At 51.2% G+C, this 17,390-nt stretch overlaps 2 protein-coding genes across 2 annotated transcripts; one reads left to right on the top strand and one right to left on the bottom strand.

The window, feature by feature from the left end:
• Positions 1 to 2,236: 2,236 nt before the first annotated feature.
• ENH_00010490 (PT repeat family protein, related) lies at positions 2,237 to 11,762 on the top strand (the record flags this gene model as incomplete). The annotated part of the gene is made up of 14 exons (XM_013584199.1): positions 2,237 to 4,690; positions 5,587 to 5,653; positions 6,463 to 6,662; positions 6,915 to 7,126; positions 7,393 to 7,589; positions 7,906 to 8,017; positions 8,158 to 8,320; positions 8,771 to 8,923; positions 9,329 to 9,480; positions 9,775 to 9,883; positions 10,392 to 10,506; positions 10,701 to 10,799; positions 11,002 to 11,115; positions 11,371 to 11,762. The coding sequence occupies 14 exons, from the start codon at positions 2,237 to 2,239 to the stop codon at positions 11,760 to 11,762; spliced, it is 4,539 nt and encodes a 1,512-aa protein (XP_013439653.1).
• Positions 11,763 to 13,074: 1,312 nt separating this feature from the next.
• On the bottom strand, positions 13,075 to 16,098 carry ENH_00010480 (heat shock protein 70, putative; the record flags this gene model as incomplete). Its single annotated transcript, XM_013584198.1, has 5 exons — positions 13,075 to 13,665; positions 13,863 to 14,339; positions 14,564 to 14,730; positions 14,855 to 15,514; positions 15,984 to 16,098. 5 exons carry the CDS (start codon positions 16,096 to 16,098, stop codon positions 13,075 to 13,077), a joined length of 2,010 nt encoding a protein of 669 aa, XP_013439652.1.
• Positions 16,099 to 17,390: the final 1,292 nt, after the last annotated feature.

Raw genomic sequence — 17,390 nt, 5'->3', positions numbered from 1 at the left:
ATTTATATATACAGCAGTGCATGCTTGCATGCTTGTTGCGCGTGACTACTATTGCGAAGGGGAATATTGTAAGAAGCTCTTCTTTTCAGTCCATGTTCGCAACAGCTGCTGGAGTGTGTCGAGGCCAGCGCGGCTCCAGCAGCTTTTAATGCCCCCGGCGCGCTTGTAGTAAGCCCTAAACCCTAAACCCTAGAGAGAGGTAATACGGGTGGGGCCCTCCTGCGTGCATGCAGCAGTGGCATCTGTGCCTTTGCATGCTATCTGGGAGATGGGACCGCCGACCAAGCAAACTGAAGTAGATAAACGAATAAGTGCTAGCTACGCCTCCGCTGGCCATGTGCCCTCTGCTCCTAACTGTCAATTTTATTTTTAAGTATTCCTTATGGCAGTGGCTAGCCCTCATAATAAGTTTCACCCTTACACTTTGGTCGGGCTACCTTCATTGTGGCTGCTGGCCTATGCCACCTAGATACGGTCAAGAAATACAAATGCAAAAATAGATATTCAAGAAAGCGTAGGCGAGCACGCACGTAAAAAGGCCCACAAGCCGCCAGTGTGCGCCTCAAACAAAAATCCGAACTTGCGGTTAAAATGTTCGAGTATTAAACAACTGCTTTTCAGCTTGGCCTACACCTTCAGAGCTCTTGGCTGCGGCTTTTGTACACCTCAGCCACCCCAACACGCCGGAACGCACTCGTCGTTACTGCTGCTGCAGCAGCTGGTGCTGTTGCTGCTGCGGTGAGCTCGTATTGAGGCAGTGAAGTAGGCAGGCGCGAGAATAAGCGAAAATCACCGACGGGGCCCCAACTAACCGCTGCTGGGTCCTCTACTTTTGCTGGCCGCTGTCGTACCACTCTGTGGATAGCAGCAGCTGGTTCCTAATTGGCACCACATATTTTGCGATTTGGTGTTGAGGGTTCAATAACAATATGTGCACATATGGTCATCCAGTCAAGGTAAACTCTGCAGCACCACTTTTGCAAGGCGGATGATCAGTAGCATGGCACGTACGCAGCAATGGCCTCGCGTAGAAGTTGCTGACGCAGCTGTCGTTGCTGCTGGTGCCGCGTTAGTTAAACCAGAAAGTAGTGGTGAGTTTGACCTGAGGGTCTGGCTAAGCAAGACAACATAAAAGGTTACATTAAGTAAAGTGGACCATGTGAGGGGTTGATGGCCCGCGGCGCCCGGAAACGGTAGTTAGTATTCACGACGCATCTTATAAATCTGTCCATAATCTAGTGAAGAAGACTTACAGTGGAGTCTTTAGAGTTTAGTGCCCAGGGCTCCGGGTTTTGTGCAGACTGCGAGTGGCAATGGCCACGTCACGCAGAAGTGGAACTGTGCCGGTGTATCAAGCTCATGCACTTCAGCGCATGAGGTAATGCGTTTGCTTGGCTGTTTTATTCCCCTTTGAACAAAAAAAGTTGTTTTAAATTTCAGGCACACATCCTGGCAATGAAAAATAAACATTTACCTAGACACGGCACACACACACGAAAGGGTGGCGGTCTGTGCGGCCTGTGTGGGACACTGTCTAGAGATTACACTGGCCACCCCTTTTCACTCAGGAGCCTATTCATGCCCAAACTAGAGGTAAATAAAGTCAAATAGCATATTTACACAAGCAAAATATTTTAATTAATTCAGAAAAGAGTTTTAAAGAACATGAAAACCCTTTTCAGGGTGGTTACAGTGCTATGGTCCGCGGGCTCGACAGCCCATCGCAGTTGAAAGTGCGCGGAAGCGCGCCGTTTCCCGGCGTCTATGCATGGTGTTAGAAAACGTTGAGTTGATAAAATCAATTAAAGCACAATTGTTGCCACACTTTATGTTCTATGACCTCAAGTCCGCTCTTTACGCTTAAGGGGAGGCCAAGCACCAGCTAGATCTGTGGGGCCTACTGGCGTGATCGAAGCCCGCCCACAACAGCTGCCCCAGGGTCTCCTGCTGCAGCTAGCGGCCCCAGCTACACCTGAGCTAGTTAAACCGAGATTATCAGCGTCTTATCATCAGAATCAAATAAGAAAGATTTTGGCACTGAGATGCCCAGCAGCCACAGTGGCTGGTCACCGTCCCTCATCCTCCCAGTTGCAGCACCAGCAACGCAACGAAATCTTTGAAAGTGAGAACCCCTTTCAGTCTTTTCTTTCAGTTTTTTTTAAATACAACTCATTGTTAGCCAAGTGTATAGGTAGCTGTAGCTTTTCTCTCCAGCTGCCCACTGCTGTCCCATCCCATGCCGTCCCTCGGACGCGCAGCGGCAGCAGCAGCAGCTACTGCTGCTGCTGCTCTCTTCTGCCTCCACCAAGTCCCCGTTTCCTACGCGATCCGCCTTACTAACTCCCATCAGCCCCTGGCCCATGGCCTTCACCCACCCATAGGGAGTCACGGGGACCGCCAGCCCAACGGCCCTGAGCCTCAGCAGGAGCCCCCAGCCCACGACACCCCTAGCAAGGACCTCCCAACCACGAGAGAGCCCACAGAAGACCTCCCATCAGTAGAAAGAGCCACCAGAGACTCAGAAGGATGGACAGCGGAGCACGGCTGGGCCGTGGAGGGACAGCGGTCAAGGCCAGCTCGCCCAGCTAGCCACCCAGCTAGCCACAGAAATACGCCGCCAGCTGGCCTGCTCGCCATCCACAGAGGCAGAAGACCAACTAGCCACACAGATGAAGAACTAGCCAACAACACAGCTAGTGACCCCATCAGCAGTTCAGCAGACGAGCCAGCCAATGAGCCAGATGACCAGCCAGAAGGTCACCCAGATAGCCAATCAGATAGCCAGCCAGATAGCCGACCAGCTAGCGAACAAGACAAAGATCCAGCTAGCGAATCAGTCGACTTTCCAGCTAGCGATCTAGTTGGGGAGCCAGCTAGCGAGCCAGCCAGCGAAACCGCCAGCGAACCATTCAGTGAGACACCCAGCGAACCAGCTAGGGAGCCAGACAGCCAATACGCCAGCGAACCGGCTAGCGAACCTGCTAGCGAGCCAGCCACCGAGCTAGCTAGCGAACCAACTAGCCAAACACCCAGCAAGCCAGCTATCGAACCAGCTAGCGAGCCGACTAGCGAGCCAGCTAGCGAACAAACTAGCGAGCCAGCTAGCGAACCAACTAGCGAACCAACTAGCGAGCCACCTAGCGAACCAACTAGCGAATCACCCAGCGAGCCAGTCAGCGAGTCGCCTAGCAAAACACCCAGCGAGGCAGCTAGCGAACCAACTAGCGAGCCAGCTAGCGAATCAACTAGCGAGTCGCCTAGCCAAACACCCACCGAGCCAGCTGGCGAACCAACTAGCGAGCCAGCTAGCGAACCAACTAGCGAGCCAGCTAGCGAACCAACTAGCGAGCCACCCAGAGAGCCAGTTAGCGAGTCGCCTAGCCAAACACCCAGCGAGGCAGCTAGCGAACCAACTAGCGAGCCAGCTAGCGAATCAACTAGCGAGTCACCTAGCCAAACACCCACCGAGCCAGCTGGCGAACCAACTAGCGAGCCAGCTAGCGAACCAACTAGCGAGCCAGCTAGCGAACCAACTAGCGAGCCACCCAGAGAGCCAGTTAGTGAGTCGCCTAGCCAAACACCCAGTGAGCCAGCTAGCGAACCAACTAGCGAGCCACCTAGCGAATCAACTAGCGAGCCACCGAGCGAGCCAGCTGGCGAGTCACCTAGCCAGCCACCCAGCGAGGCAGCTAGCGAACCAACTAGCGAGCCAGCTAGCGAACCAACTAGCGAGCCACCGAGCGAGCCAGCTGGCGAGTCACCTAGTCAACAACCGACCGAATCAGCAAGCGAGCCAACTAGCGAACCAGCTGGAAAACCAACTGGCGAGCCACCCAGCGAGTTAGCTGCTGAGTTACCCAGCCAATCTCCCAGCGCGGCAGCTAGCGACTCACCCAGCGAGCCAGCCAGCGAGTCAGCTTGGGAGTCACTCAGCCAACCACCCAGCGAGCCAGCTAAAGAACCAACTAGCGAGCCACCCAGCGAGACGGCTAGCGAGTCACCTAGTCAACCAGCCAGCGAGCCAGCTAGTGAACCCGCCAGCGAGTCGGCTGACGAGCCAGCCAGCGAGCCAACTTCCGAGTCAGCTACTGAACTACCTGGGGACCTAGCCAGCAAGCCGGCAGTCGACCCCGCTAGTGAAGCATCTAGCTTTCCGGCCAGCGAGGCAGCCTCTGAAGTAGATGAAGAGCCCACACTTGATCCAGCTAGTGAACCAGCAGGCGACTTGACCAGCGAGCCAGACATAGGGCCAGGTAGTGAGCTGTCCAGCCAGATGGCTAGCCACTCAGACAGTGAGCCAGCGAGCGAGGCAGCTAGAGAGGCAGCTAGTGCGCCACGGAATGACTCTGCAAGCGAATCAGCTAGCGATTTAGATAGCGAAGCAGCTGCCGACACAGCGAGCAAGCCAGCTACAGAGACAGCTGAGAAACGAGCTTGGGAGAGAGAGAGCCTACCAACTGGCGAGCAGGCTAGCGAGACAGCGACCAAGACAACTAACGAACCAGTAGACGAGCTGTCTACCCAGCCATCCTTCTTCTTTGAGGACTCGGACGACGAGGATGACACTTACAGCTCAGAGCCGAGCAGAAAACAAATTGGTTATGAGGAAGAAGAGATAATGAAGCACTCACACACGAGCAGACCAGCACTCTCGCGCAAATCGTACAGTGCCAGCAAACGCCCAGACCGGGTAAGACTGCAATACATAGTGCTGCATATTTATACGTATATACATAGCTGCAAATCTATACATAGGCATACCCCAGGATATATAAGTTTAGCTGCGTCTACAAATGCATGATTGTTTTATTTGCGTTCAAATCCAAATATCTAAACGAGAATGCATTTGCAAAAGTATTGGCGGCGACTTTTCCTCTATTTTCGTATCTGGGCATCTGAATGCATATATATATATATATGCATATATATATATGATACGTTTGTGCATTTATACAGAGATACATACTTACAAAGACGGATGTGCACATATGCATACACATACGCGTATATATATATATATATATATATATATATATGAACGTATATACGCAGTCTTGTGAGAGATACGTGTTCTCTGTTTCAAGCAGAGACCTATGCCATGGCACACTAGGCGTGCACCGTTAAATTTGAAGTGGCATTGCACACACTTACGCTGACTGGGCAAGAGACTGAGCTTGTATAAGGTTAACGGCTGAGTGCGCATGCTTTGCATGCATGTGCGAATATCCTTTATGCATCTACACATTTTTTTTGCAGATAAATAAATATGCACATGCATTTTTGCAGATTAATGAATATGTATGCACTTATATACTGATCCGTTTACGATGTGTTCACTACAAATGCTTGGAGTGATTATCACTACATTTTAGGTGCAACTATCATAATCACCGCTGCGTTATCACCGCAACTCTCACCACTTCGCATTTCAGTGATGCACTGGTCCATCATGGCTTTTGTCATTTTAACCTCTTTATTATTGAGGCAACAGCACACATAACAATAGATAGATAGGTAAGAAGACATGCGCTCTGTTTATAATTTTGATCTTGCTGTTAAGTTGTTGTTGCGCTGAAGACCACTCAGCAGCAGTACGGGACTCGCAAGGAGCAAACGCTCACAACGGATTTCGAGAATATGGGCACCGACAGATGTAGGTCATTCTTGAGCCTCCCTAACTTATGCGTATGCCTGGTTGATTAGGAATTTTCCCCCATCATTCTGTTTTTCTTGTTTTGAGTGCTTTCATTTAGCTTCACTTATACCTTTGCGGGCTTTGTGGTTTCTATGTGACTGCGTACGAACCGGCAAACGCGAATTCCTTGGTGCATGATAAATAAGCAGTATGTTGTCTTTCTTTTGTGCAGCGTGGATTTCCAAAAAGGTCGAATCTGCCTCAGAAGCCCCCGTGCACCGACCTCGGCTGTCTATACAGAACGACGAAGACATATACGCTCAAGCAGTAGACACCATACCTGGGATCGGCAAGCAGCACAAAATGCAGCAACAGATCTTGCGATGGCGTTGAGCAGTTCCCGCATGCTTTATATATAGTGTGATAATGGGGTTGCCTGTGCTTGGGTCTAAAGCATACTCGGAAGACAGTGCAATATGCACGCCGCAGATGAGCCACTTTTAGGCAGACGCAGCAGCAGCAGCTATATTGAAGTGTACAGGGCAGTGGATACATGCTTCTTCGAGAAAAAGGAAACTGAGACGCCCCTTATTTGCATACTTATCTATGTATATATATATATATGCATATGTACATACAAGCATAATGCACATGACCACGCGTGCATAGAACTGTATCTACAACTGCAGATATATGCGCAGATGAGCCAATACATGTGAGAGCAGCACAAAGGGATAACATGCTGTACGAAATTATACTAACTACGAGGTAACACAGCAGACAGCCCGAGCAAAGAAAGGGACCCCTGTAGCTGCTGCCATTCTCAGGTTTCCTGGGCTCTGGCTACAACTTGGTCTTTGGAAACCCCCTGGGAGACGACCGCACTCCAGGTGACCCTGGCTTCAGGGCTCCTGTGATAGCTTTTGACTGGGGTCACGACAAAGAGGGAGTCTCCGCCGACCTAACTACTCTGCAGCCCAAGGGAGGATATATACGGCCCTACGTCTCCTGCCAGTCCGCTGAAACGGTGAGGCTCTTGGATTGAGAATCTAGAATTTCGCGCTCAGCGCCAAGGGCATGGAGTGTGATATTTGAGTCCACGGCCCAGGCACAGCTTATAGAGTTAGAAGCTCAGGGCTCATTGGTTAGCGCGTATACTTTCAGCATGCGGCATTTCGGCGGCGTTTGCTTGTTCCGACTCTCCTCAGCGCAGCCTGGTGCATTTTCTTCGTCGATCAAAAAGCGTGTGTTTGTTGGTTGCGGTTTGTTGTTGTCCTAGATAGAGGAGATAGAGAGCCTGAAAGACTATGTGACGGATTTGACGGCAGACGCCCAAGTGGACGGAGTGCTTCCCTATTTGCCCTTCAGCGGCAGCCTCAACTTTCGCAAGATAGCCGACGAGTCCCTACGGAAGCAGAACAAAACATTTATGATGCGGGCCTACTGCATAAGATATGAGGCAGGCTTCGCAGCCATTGGCCTAGCCAGCAGGTAGCTCGAGCTGCAGCAATGCAACTTTACTTACCCATTCCTGCTTTCGTTTGTAGCGCTTTTATGAATTCGGTGATGGCGGCAGCAACAGGAAGCGCTAAAGGAGAGTTTTAGGGGTGCTAAAGGTGGCGTGGGACTACTGACCCCTGGGGTAGCAACTGCTGCTGAACCACTGGCTATGACTGTGGCTCCAGAAAAAGTGGGTTGGTGGGCCTGCGGACACCGTGGCTGCTGCTGCTGCCGCTGCTGTGCTGCTGTTGCTGCAGCACAACCACAGAAGCTTTCAACAAGGCAGTTGAAAAGCTCCCCAGCAGTTTCCCGAGTACACCAGAAGGCAGCAAATGCACCCCACAGATATTCAAAAGTAATGCACAAGCCGCAGGATGTACAGACGCCTCAATCGTGCAGTGGATGGAATTCTTCTCAGACTTCGGTACACATGTTACCACCAACATTAAGCTCGGTAAGGCCAAGAGCTAGTGGCTTTGTGGTCCAGGGCTTACTGCTCAGTGTTAAGAGTTGCAGTTGTTTTGTTAAGGGCTTAGTGTGTGGGTCTTGCAACGCTACGCAAGGGTGCACGTCGGGATCGGCTCTGCAATGCTCTTCACATTGCTTCTTTTAGAAACCCCAGCCAGACCAGTGCTGAATGTGGTGGGGAGATGATGGCCTCTTAGGCTACAAGCTTGTAGCTTCACCGAATTAGAAGCATCTAGATTATTCCGTCATCACAGAGCTATGGCTGTCACTGCTCGCTTGCTCCTCCTGCTTAATGGCTGCAGGGGGAAAGATAACAAAGCAGATCCGCGTCCTGAAAGAGCACGCGCAGGACCTTCTTAACAAAACTAAAAGAGGCAATGGCTTAGCTGAAGTTGCCGTTTCTAAATTATTTTCGTGAGCGATGGGAATAAGAAGGGCTCAGACCTACAGCTTTTGAAATTGAGCGAACTGCGCCTCACGACAGCCACCTCTACCACTGCAGAATGTGCACGAATCGTATGATATCCTCTGTTACGGTGTGTGCTCACCTACAGTTTTGACGGATCCAGCAACAAAGCTTCCTTACAAAACGATGCAGGCAATTCGTTTGGGGTTACAACATCGACTTTTGTCGTTGGGGGCAGGCCCCCCAAAGACCCCTCAAACCCTCTAGAGCTTTCACAGTGGGAAAAATCTGTGGCCGCCCTGCCGATGCCGGTAAGCCAGCAATGCCTTTGTGCAAATCCATGCAGACAGTCATGAGAAAACGCTCGTAGTGCGTACGGGAATGAAAGTGCACATGCATGCGGAAATACATGCGCATACGCATTTATGCGTTGATGCCTGCTTGCATGCAAAAATGCATGCACGCATGCATTTTTGCATGCACGCAAGCAGCAAAGCATGCAACATGCACGCATGTACGCACACGTTCACGCATACAGACATGCATTACACACTTTTCTCGGAAAAAACCAGTGGAGGCCTGGAGGCACGGGTTGATTGGCGGCTCAAGCGGCGCAGTTGAAAAAGCATGCGTTCGATCGTATTTTCTGCTCGCACTCACGCATTGCTTTTTCTATGCGCCCACAACCACAGACAGGCTCATACAGCGTTAGGTATATATACTTGTTTAGACCTTCTTTTGTGTTCCTGTCATTTTTACAGGTGCAGTACCAACTGCAGCCACTCACTCGTCTTTTGCCTGAGCACCTTCATGCGGCCTACCGCAGCGCCAGCTCCTTCTACTCTCAGGCCTTCGGGTACAATAAAGACGATCTCGATCTACTAACGGGATCCTCGGAGGCAATCACAGACGTTGTGAGTACGCACTGACAGCTAGCTGCGCTGCCAGGATGGCTTGCTGTCGCGTGAACCCAATTATACCCATTTGATAGCAGCGTTGCAAACCCACATCAGTGCAGAAGCAGCTAATTGGATTGTAAGAGCAGGAAGCTAGGCAGTCCGTACAACACAGCTACCTCGCTCTTAAAAAGTGCAGTTTGTAGCATTTACACGATGTCTAGCCGTTGCGCAAAAATCCCTCAGCTAAAGCGTGGCCAGCTGGCCTTTGGCACAGGTAGTTTCCGAATCTAGGCAGCATACGAGTGCATTTAGCTGTGCCTGACTTCAAGGTGCCTAGCTGTGCAATAGTAAGGGGCTGCAGCAAATGGCGTGAGTACACAAGGTTTGGGGATATGGGTATTGTGCTCTTTTACACCTCAGCTGCGCAGCAGCTCCGTTGTTGTGTGGGCTGGACCTGCTCCCGGATTCGTTGATTGCCCGAAGGGCAAGAAGATCCTCTTCGGGTTTGCTGCTCAACTAAGCATGGATGTTAATGGGCCCCCGTTGGCTATCAAGAGCTGCCAGAATGGCAGGTAAGACCATTATTATTTGGCTAATTTGCTCCTAACTTGTGTTTGCTTCGATTAATTTTGGTTTCGCTTCTTTCACTCAGTTTTGCGCCAGCTTCAGCCCATTTTGAGGTATCTCGACTCAAGGTAAAGGAGGCGGACGCCTTTTGGCAGGCTTTAGCATCCCAGATGCCCTTATTGTTGCACAGTGTAGGCTGTGCAGAGACTCCACACCCTTGACCGTAAACTCTAGAGCCCTCAATTCAGATGATAATCTGCGCATTCTTGCAAGGGATAGGGATCTGTCTTTATGTGCAGCCACCGTTGCGAAGGTACCAATACCACCAGTGGCGAAGCGCGAATTTGGGCTGTCTGCGGCGACAAGCCTATTACCTCTTTGGAAACCTACAGCGTTGTAGATCCCCTCGTAAGCGTCAATTAGCCTGTCAGGCCATATTTTCTTCCAGCTCAAGCTCAGCCTATGTTTGTGCAGTAAAGTCATTGCTGTTACTCTATACTGACACAAACTACTTTGAAGCGGAAAATCCAGTTGTTACACTTAATGTTGAAACGTTGCGCGCCACGGCATCTTGCGAAAATTGAACAGCCAAACGGAAGCAGACCAGCAGAATGCTTAGAGTGGAAAAAATGTCATGCCCTTCCTTGCTTTGCATGCACGCTTCATATTTGGTACTTTGTAGGGTCTTAAGATATGAGACCTTAACATTTAGCGTTTACAGCAAACGGGTGGTTCTTTTACACTGGTTCAACTTGTGTACTTGATGTTGGGTGCACAGCGCCGCAGACTAAAAGCTGGTTGTAGGGATTCAGCGCTCACCGCTCAGCACGGTTTCTCCGTTTTATTCCATAACTAGGAAGCCCGCACTATAGGATTCAGAATATTCAGAATTTTGGGTTTGATGTGTTTGCTGCAGCCTGAGACTGCCGTGGGGTGCAGCCAAGGCAAAGAGGTTTTGTTTGGCCTGCAGCTAACCTTCATGTATGACAAAGCAGGCTTAGCCAGCGTCAGCGTGGTTCACTGCTCTCCAGGTAACACCGGCTCCACACCTCACAAAATGCCTCATTATAGTCAAACTTACGGCAGCGGGAGGCTAATTAAGCACGTCCAGCTTAGCTGTAGTAATAGCCGTAGTGATATTCAGTGTACAGCCTCCTATTCAGGGTGTGGGCTAGGGGTTTTCGAGTTAAATGCTAAGCTCACCTGATGTGAAGCTGGGCTGCAGGTGCTAAGGAATGCCACTATCAGGACGTGGGGTCCGTGCCTGAACAGACTCAGTCTCACCATTTGTTTTATGCAGCCTGTGTGGATCGCGAGCTGCCAGGTAATTGTCTTCGGAAGCCTCACGGGCGCACAGTTTTCTATTGAGTTTCTTCTATTAAGCATGGATATACTCAGAGCTGGGGTTCCGGCAAAGAGTTTGGGATGCTTCTCTTTCAGGCTTCCTAAGCACTACGTTCTAGCGTTCAGAGTGAAGACCATAGGTTTCAGCGCTAACTCAGAGTTTGTGTGGTCTCGTTCCGCAGGTCTGCAAAATATGTTCGTGGCCTCCAATGCGGGCGTTGTGGGCTCCAGCCAAACTGTTGATCCTGCTAAAACGGCCGCCGCAGACTGTGGAGCAAACGGCTCCAATGTTGCCGGTACGTGTCCGTTGTAGTGTTCTGTATTTTACTTCGCCCACTTGTTAGCCTTCATTATCTATTTGCTATTTCCATTTTTTGGGGATTGCAACAGGAGCTGATTTGCAGGATGTCTCACTTCTACACTGCATTACATGTATCAAACGTTATGCTTGTTGACACCGCAGTACATCATGCCACAACTCATTATCCAGCACGCCACTGTACTGCATTGAGCTCACAACCCACTGCAAACAGCCATGCCTCGTGCTGCAGGGTTTGCTCTGGAGCTGCACACCTTAATGCCGCTGGTGCGAGCCGGCTTCAACGCTTGCTCTGCGGGATATCGCTACTGTGGGCTTAAGACCTACGTGCTACCGCCAGCCCTGGAAGTTGAGAAACTGTGGGGAAAGAAGACGGCGGTGGTGCGCCATAGTTCAGCTGCATTTGCCCTGTGCGCGCTCAAGCAGCCGAGCAGCACAACTGCAAAAGAAGATGAACAGCAGCAGCAGCAGCAAGAGCTAAGCAACAGTGAAGAAAGCATCAGCGAAACGACTGATACGGCAGTAGAAGCTCCAGCGCCAGCAGCAACAACGACAGGAGCAATGGCAACAACAGAAACTGCAGCCAAGGCAGGAAGGCGACGCAGAGTGAGAAGAATTGCGTAAGCTCCAAAGGGGGCAAGCACTGGGTGGCTGCTATGTTTGGAGACGGAAGTGATATTGTAGAAAGAACCATGAATGCATATAACCACATATCACCTACATAGTAAGCTAAGCGCAGTCACTGAATACTTAAACCATTCCCTTCGTATCTATGCTGGAGGTTCGCTCTCTCCCCATTCCGCATCGTCTGTCAGCTTTATGGAAGCAAGTGTACATGATATGCATGTGCTAGCACATGTATACAGTGCACGCTAAGCCTATGTGCGTCAAGCCGTTTATATCCTGTACTGGTCACAAGGGAGCCGCCACAGCCCTCAGGCACCCAGCAGGCTGTCATAAAGCATAGTGAACATACACCTCAGCTACTGAAGCTGGATCCACTGAAATTGTTAAGGGTCCCCTTCGGATGGGCCCCCTTCAGTTGAAAGGCGTTGCCAAGTGCACCTCAAAGAGTTGTTCGGTTTTCCAGAGGGGGACCTTTAATGGCTGCGCCCAAAAGAATGGCGCAGCCTAACGGGTGTGAATGTAACAGCCCCTCCCTTGTACAGGTATACTGGCTCCGCGCCCCTCCCAGTCTCACTCGGACGTCGGTAATTAGGAGCGGCAGCACAATGCCGTTACAGCTAATCTCGCAGCTGCAGCAAACGCTGCTCCTGCAGTTCACTTCCACACTAACCCACAATTTTGTTTTATATTGGCATTTATCACCCTGCCAACTATATACTTCAAAACCAACAAAGTTATCGTTGTGATCCTCCAGTGCAATGCTCGACCAGCTCGCCTCACCCCCAGTTGCCCGTAGCTTTCATCCCGCCTACCTTCTACAACTAACTACGGTAGCACTGGCTGCAGCATCTGGATATACTGGCCACACATTAGTGGTCAATTCTCCCCTTGATGACCTATATCCCAACCGCTACCTACTTTGCAAAGCCACTAAGAGAAACTGCTGTTTAAAAACCCTCCGAGATGTTCAATCAACAACGCCACCCCGCCCAGGTGCCCCCAGTTCCCGCAGCGCGAACTCGGTAAATTGCGGGTACCCTGGGAGGCCCAATGCCGACTGCGGGAAGCCCCCGGCCTCAAGGCCTCACACAAGTGTTGAGGACACCAGAAGCCCAGGTAATAACCCAAAGGGCCCCCGAAGGGGCCCCAACAACGCCCCCAAATATGTGGCACTTAAAACTATTGTAATTACCACGACAAACTCATCGTCTGCCGCTAAGTTCCACGCCGTCACCGCTGCTACACATACCGTCCGCCGCAGCAGCAGCAGCCGGTGCTGCAGTTGGTGGCGGCAAAGCTGGTCCGCTTTTTAGAGCTCGTCGTGGCTGCTGTAGTCATCATCAGAAGTGGAGGTCGCACCCGAGTCAGAGGGGCCCCCAGTCTGGCCGTAAACTTTGGAGATGATGGGGTTGCAAACGCTCTCAACATCCTTGAGCTTGTCTCTGAGCTCCTCGCCGTCTGCCTCAGGGTTTGCGACGAGCCATTCGTTCGCCTCGGTGATCTTGTCCATGATGGTCTTCTTGTCATCGTCTTCAATCTTGTCCGCTAGCTTGTCCTTGTCCTCAACCGTAGACCGCATGCTGTGCAGGTAGCCCTCAAGGGCGTTGCGGGCGTCGACGCGCTCCTTGGTCTTCCGGTCTTCGTCAGCGAAACGCTCAGCTTCCTGGATCATGCGCTCAATCTCATCAGGAGTCAGCCGGCCCTTGTCATTTGTGATGGTGATCTTCTCGCTCTTGCCCGTGCCCTTGTCAACAGCGCTGACGTTCAAAATACCATTCCTGTCCACGTCGAATGTCACATCGATCTGCGGAACGCCCCGTGGAGCAGGCGGGATGCCAGTCAGCTCGAACTTGCCCAGCAAGTGGTTGTTCTTCGTCATTGGCCGCTCACCCTCGTACACCTGTAGTCACAAGCATATACAAATAGCCACACTTAATTGAGGACTGCAACACACAGCCGCAGCCTCAAACATTTTATGAAGCGCAGCCAAGCCGGCATATCGGGAACACTGGCAAACATGGAGGGCTGGTTCCGAAAAAGAACATCGGACCCAGAAACATACATGCACAAGGCAACAGCACCTCACTCAGTCCCTACCTGAATGAGCACAGCGGATTGGTTGTCAGAGTAGGTCGAGAAGGTTTGAGTCTTCTTCGTGGGGATGACAGTATTCTTGTTGATGACCTTAGCCATGACGCCTCCAGCGGTTTCAATACCGAGAGTCAGGGGGGTGACATCGAGCAGCACCATGTCCTGGGTGCCCTCCCCTGAGAGAATACCGGCCTGGACAGCTGCACCGTAGGCGACGGCTTCGTCGGGGTTGATGCCTCTGTTGGGTTCCTTGCCGTTGAAGAACTCCTTGATGAGCTGCTGAATCTTCGGGATACGAGTGGAGCCACCGACCAGCACAATTTCGTCGATCTGTGACTTCTTCAAGTCTGCGTCCTCCAGCACCTGCTTCACCGGCTTCAGAGTCTTCTGGAAGAGGTCGGCGTTCAGCTCCTCGAACTTGGCGCGAGTCAGCGTCTCAGAGAAGTCCTCACCGTCAACAAGACCCTCAACTTCCACGGTAACCTATAGAGAAACAGCCACTGAGCGCTGCAGCTACACTTCCGACCCAGCAGCGGCCGGCACTACAGGGTGGCTATTCCTAAACAAGCAAAGCCGTGCAATATCTTAACAAACTCCATACCCCAACGGCTCCTAATGAGTCTTTAACTGGAAATGGGCCAACTCTCAGCTTCGCCAGCCTGCTTGTGCGTGCCTGCCAACCCAGACCTTTGAGTGGCTTGACGTACCTGATGGGATGAGGAAAGAGCTCTCTTTGCACGTTCAACTTCTCTGCGGAGGCGCTGGAGGGCGCTCTTGTCCTTCCGCAGGTCCTTGTTGTACTTCTTCTGAATGATCTTCAGGAAGTGGTCCATGACTCTCTGGTCGAAGTCCTCACCACCCAAGTGAGTGTCACCTGCACGTCCATCAAGCACCACCACAGAATTCCTCTTGAGTCTCAACTGTGTCTTTGATTGAACATAGACCAATGGCAACTCCCCAGCCACTCTGAGGGCTACAGGAATTCGATAAAAACCTACCGGAAGTGGCGTGGACCTCGAAGACGCCGTTGTCGATGACCAGCACTGAGACATCGAAGGTACCACCACCAAGATCGTACACCAGAATGGTCTTCTCGTCCTTCTTGTCCAGACCGTAGGCAATGGCTGCGGCGGTGGGCTCGTTGATGATACGGATGACGTTGAGGCCAGCGATGGCGCCAGCGTCCTTAGTGGCCTGGCGCTGGGCATCGTTGAAGTAGGCTGGGACGGTGACCACGGCGTTCTTGACTTCTTTGCCCAAGTAGCTCTCTGCAACTTCCTTCATCTTTCCCAGAACCATAGCTGAGACCTCTTCAGGGGCGAGCTCCTTGGGCTGGCCCTTGACCATGACGCGAATGTATGGCTTTCCATCCTTGTTGATAATTTCGTACGGCAGCAGCTCCTTGTCGCGCTGCACTTCCTTCTCGTTGAAGCGGCGCCCAATGAGCCTCTTGACGTCGAAGATAGTGTTCGTTGGGTTGATAGCAGCCTCATTCTTGGCAGCCTCGCCAATCTTGCGCTCATCTTCAGCGAAAGAGACGTAGCTGGGAGTAATACGGTTGCCCTGGTCATTGGGAATGATGTCCACGCGGCCCTGTCGGTACACTCCGACGCAAGAGTACGTGGTACCCAGGTCAATGCCGATCACCACATCCTTCACTGCAAAAAATCAGATGCAGCAACAAAAGCAGCCGCTGTTCACGAACGTCAAAACAGTGGCAAGCAAGCACTATAGAAGCACCAACTAGTGTCCCCACAGCACACACACACGGCGGGGAGGCCCCGAACGCGCAAAGACACTTCAAATGAAGCGCGTCCTCGCTTTCTACACCCCGTTCCTCAAATAAAGAAACAGTTTGTATGAAACGACATAGAAAACGCTATGCTGGGCACCCCGCCCGCCTCAGCCCAAGGCCGCCATGAGCGTCAACTGGAGAACACCAACGGGAACTCTCTACAGGTCTGAGGGAGATAATATTGCCAACTGAAGCTCAAACTAGCCGTAAACTAGAGTAGGCGGCGGCAGATGATGGCGAAAAATCGTCAAGACGAACGAATTCATGGAGGAGCCCCCGAGACAAAGAGCTCACGAGGATAAAACAAAGGGACCCAAGCAACCCTAGCTCACCTTTTCCGTCACCCTCAGTGTCATCACCTCTCACAGCATGGGGATAGTGCGAAATGAGAGAAAGAAGAAAAAAACAAAACGGCAACACCGCCGCCCCGCGAAACCCTACCCCCATTGTGTAGAGGACGTGAGGACGCGCGCTGGGGTCGCCTGGCTGCGATGCTTGAGGCGGAAAGGCCAAATAAATACCACAATTTATTTAAATCAAGAGTAATAAACCCCTGAACATATATCAGACACACAAACAGGCACATACGCCACAACCAGCAGTCCGCAGGGGGACGCCGACAGGCGGTGAGACGGCGCTGCCCTTGTGCTCTGCCAGGCTACCCCGGTCGGGCTTGGGGGCTGCTGCAGCATTTTTTTGCTTGCTTTTTTTAGCGTTTTTAATTGTTTCTAATAAAATAAATCAGAATAGAAACAGAAATGAAGTTTTTAGTCAGTTTACAAGGTATTAGATGCGCTTTGAGCCCTGTCGGCGCCATGCAGCTCAATCTTAACCTAGGGGCAGACCGCACCCTCATCCTTCGCTGAGCTGTTGTTGCTTCACAGCACTAAATTCGCCTTTTTAGCCCTAATTAATTTATTTGTTTTGATTTGTAATATAATTTTTTGTTATTAAGCTACAGATAGCAGAGACGCAGCGCCTCTCACCAATCAAGGATGAGTTCCCCAGCAGGCCTAATGTTCCGGCACAGGTGCTGTTCGTTGCTGCCATTGATAAGTAATTTGCGGTGTGCTTAGCGCTATTAAAAATTTTTCCCATTTATTCACTAATTTGTTATGCATTTGTGGGCCCAGCCAGCTATTCAAGAGGACCAAGAGCAACGCGCGGCCCCTTCCCCCTGCCCCACGCACGTAAGCTGCAAGCTCAACACCAAATTAAGTGCAAAACCGTACATCCCAAACCATGGACCATAGTATCCTCACTTAATTGAAAACGCCCAGTCTGTGTGATAGGACGCCATACGGTGTGCGAGGGCCTCAAATATGGTGGCTGGATGTTAGTATACCGCTTCATCTACCTATTTAAATAACGGGAACGATGTTTGTACAGCTCATTTCCACGTTTCCTTGAAGCGGCAGAGAATGAAAGCCCAACAGCGCTGTTTGAGGTCCTCAACCACCACTAGCCAATCGTGCTGCGCCAACGGATCCCAAAACAAAATGAGCAGAAGGCCTCACTCTTAATTTATTCGCTGATAAAGAATGACACATAATAAATGCTAAATTTGAACTTTGACAGGGGTCGACAGCTGACACCAGCAATGAAAATAGGCAGCAGCGGCACATGGAGCAGCAGAAGTAGCACCAGAAGCAGCGGGACTTGTAGCGCGGAGGGCTTGGCGCCTACCATCGAGATTAACTGGCAGAATCGACTAAGCTCGTTGACCCGGAAAGCAACTT

This window comes from Eimeria necatrix, genomic scaffold (genome assembly GCF_000499385.1).
Source record: "Eimeria necatrix Houghton genomic scaffold, Enh_scaff130, whole genome shotgun sequence".
NCBI classification, from domain to species: domain Eukaryota; phylum Apicomplexa; class Conoidasida; order Eucoccidiorida; family Eimeriidae; genus Eimeria; species Eimeria necatrix.
This window is presented reverse-complemented; position numbering and strand designations above follow the sequence as displayed.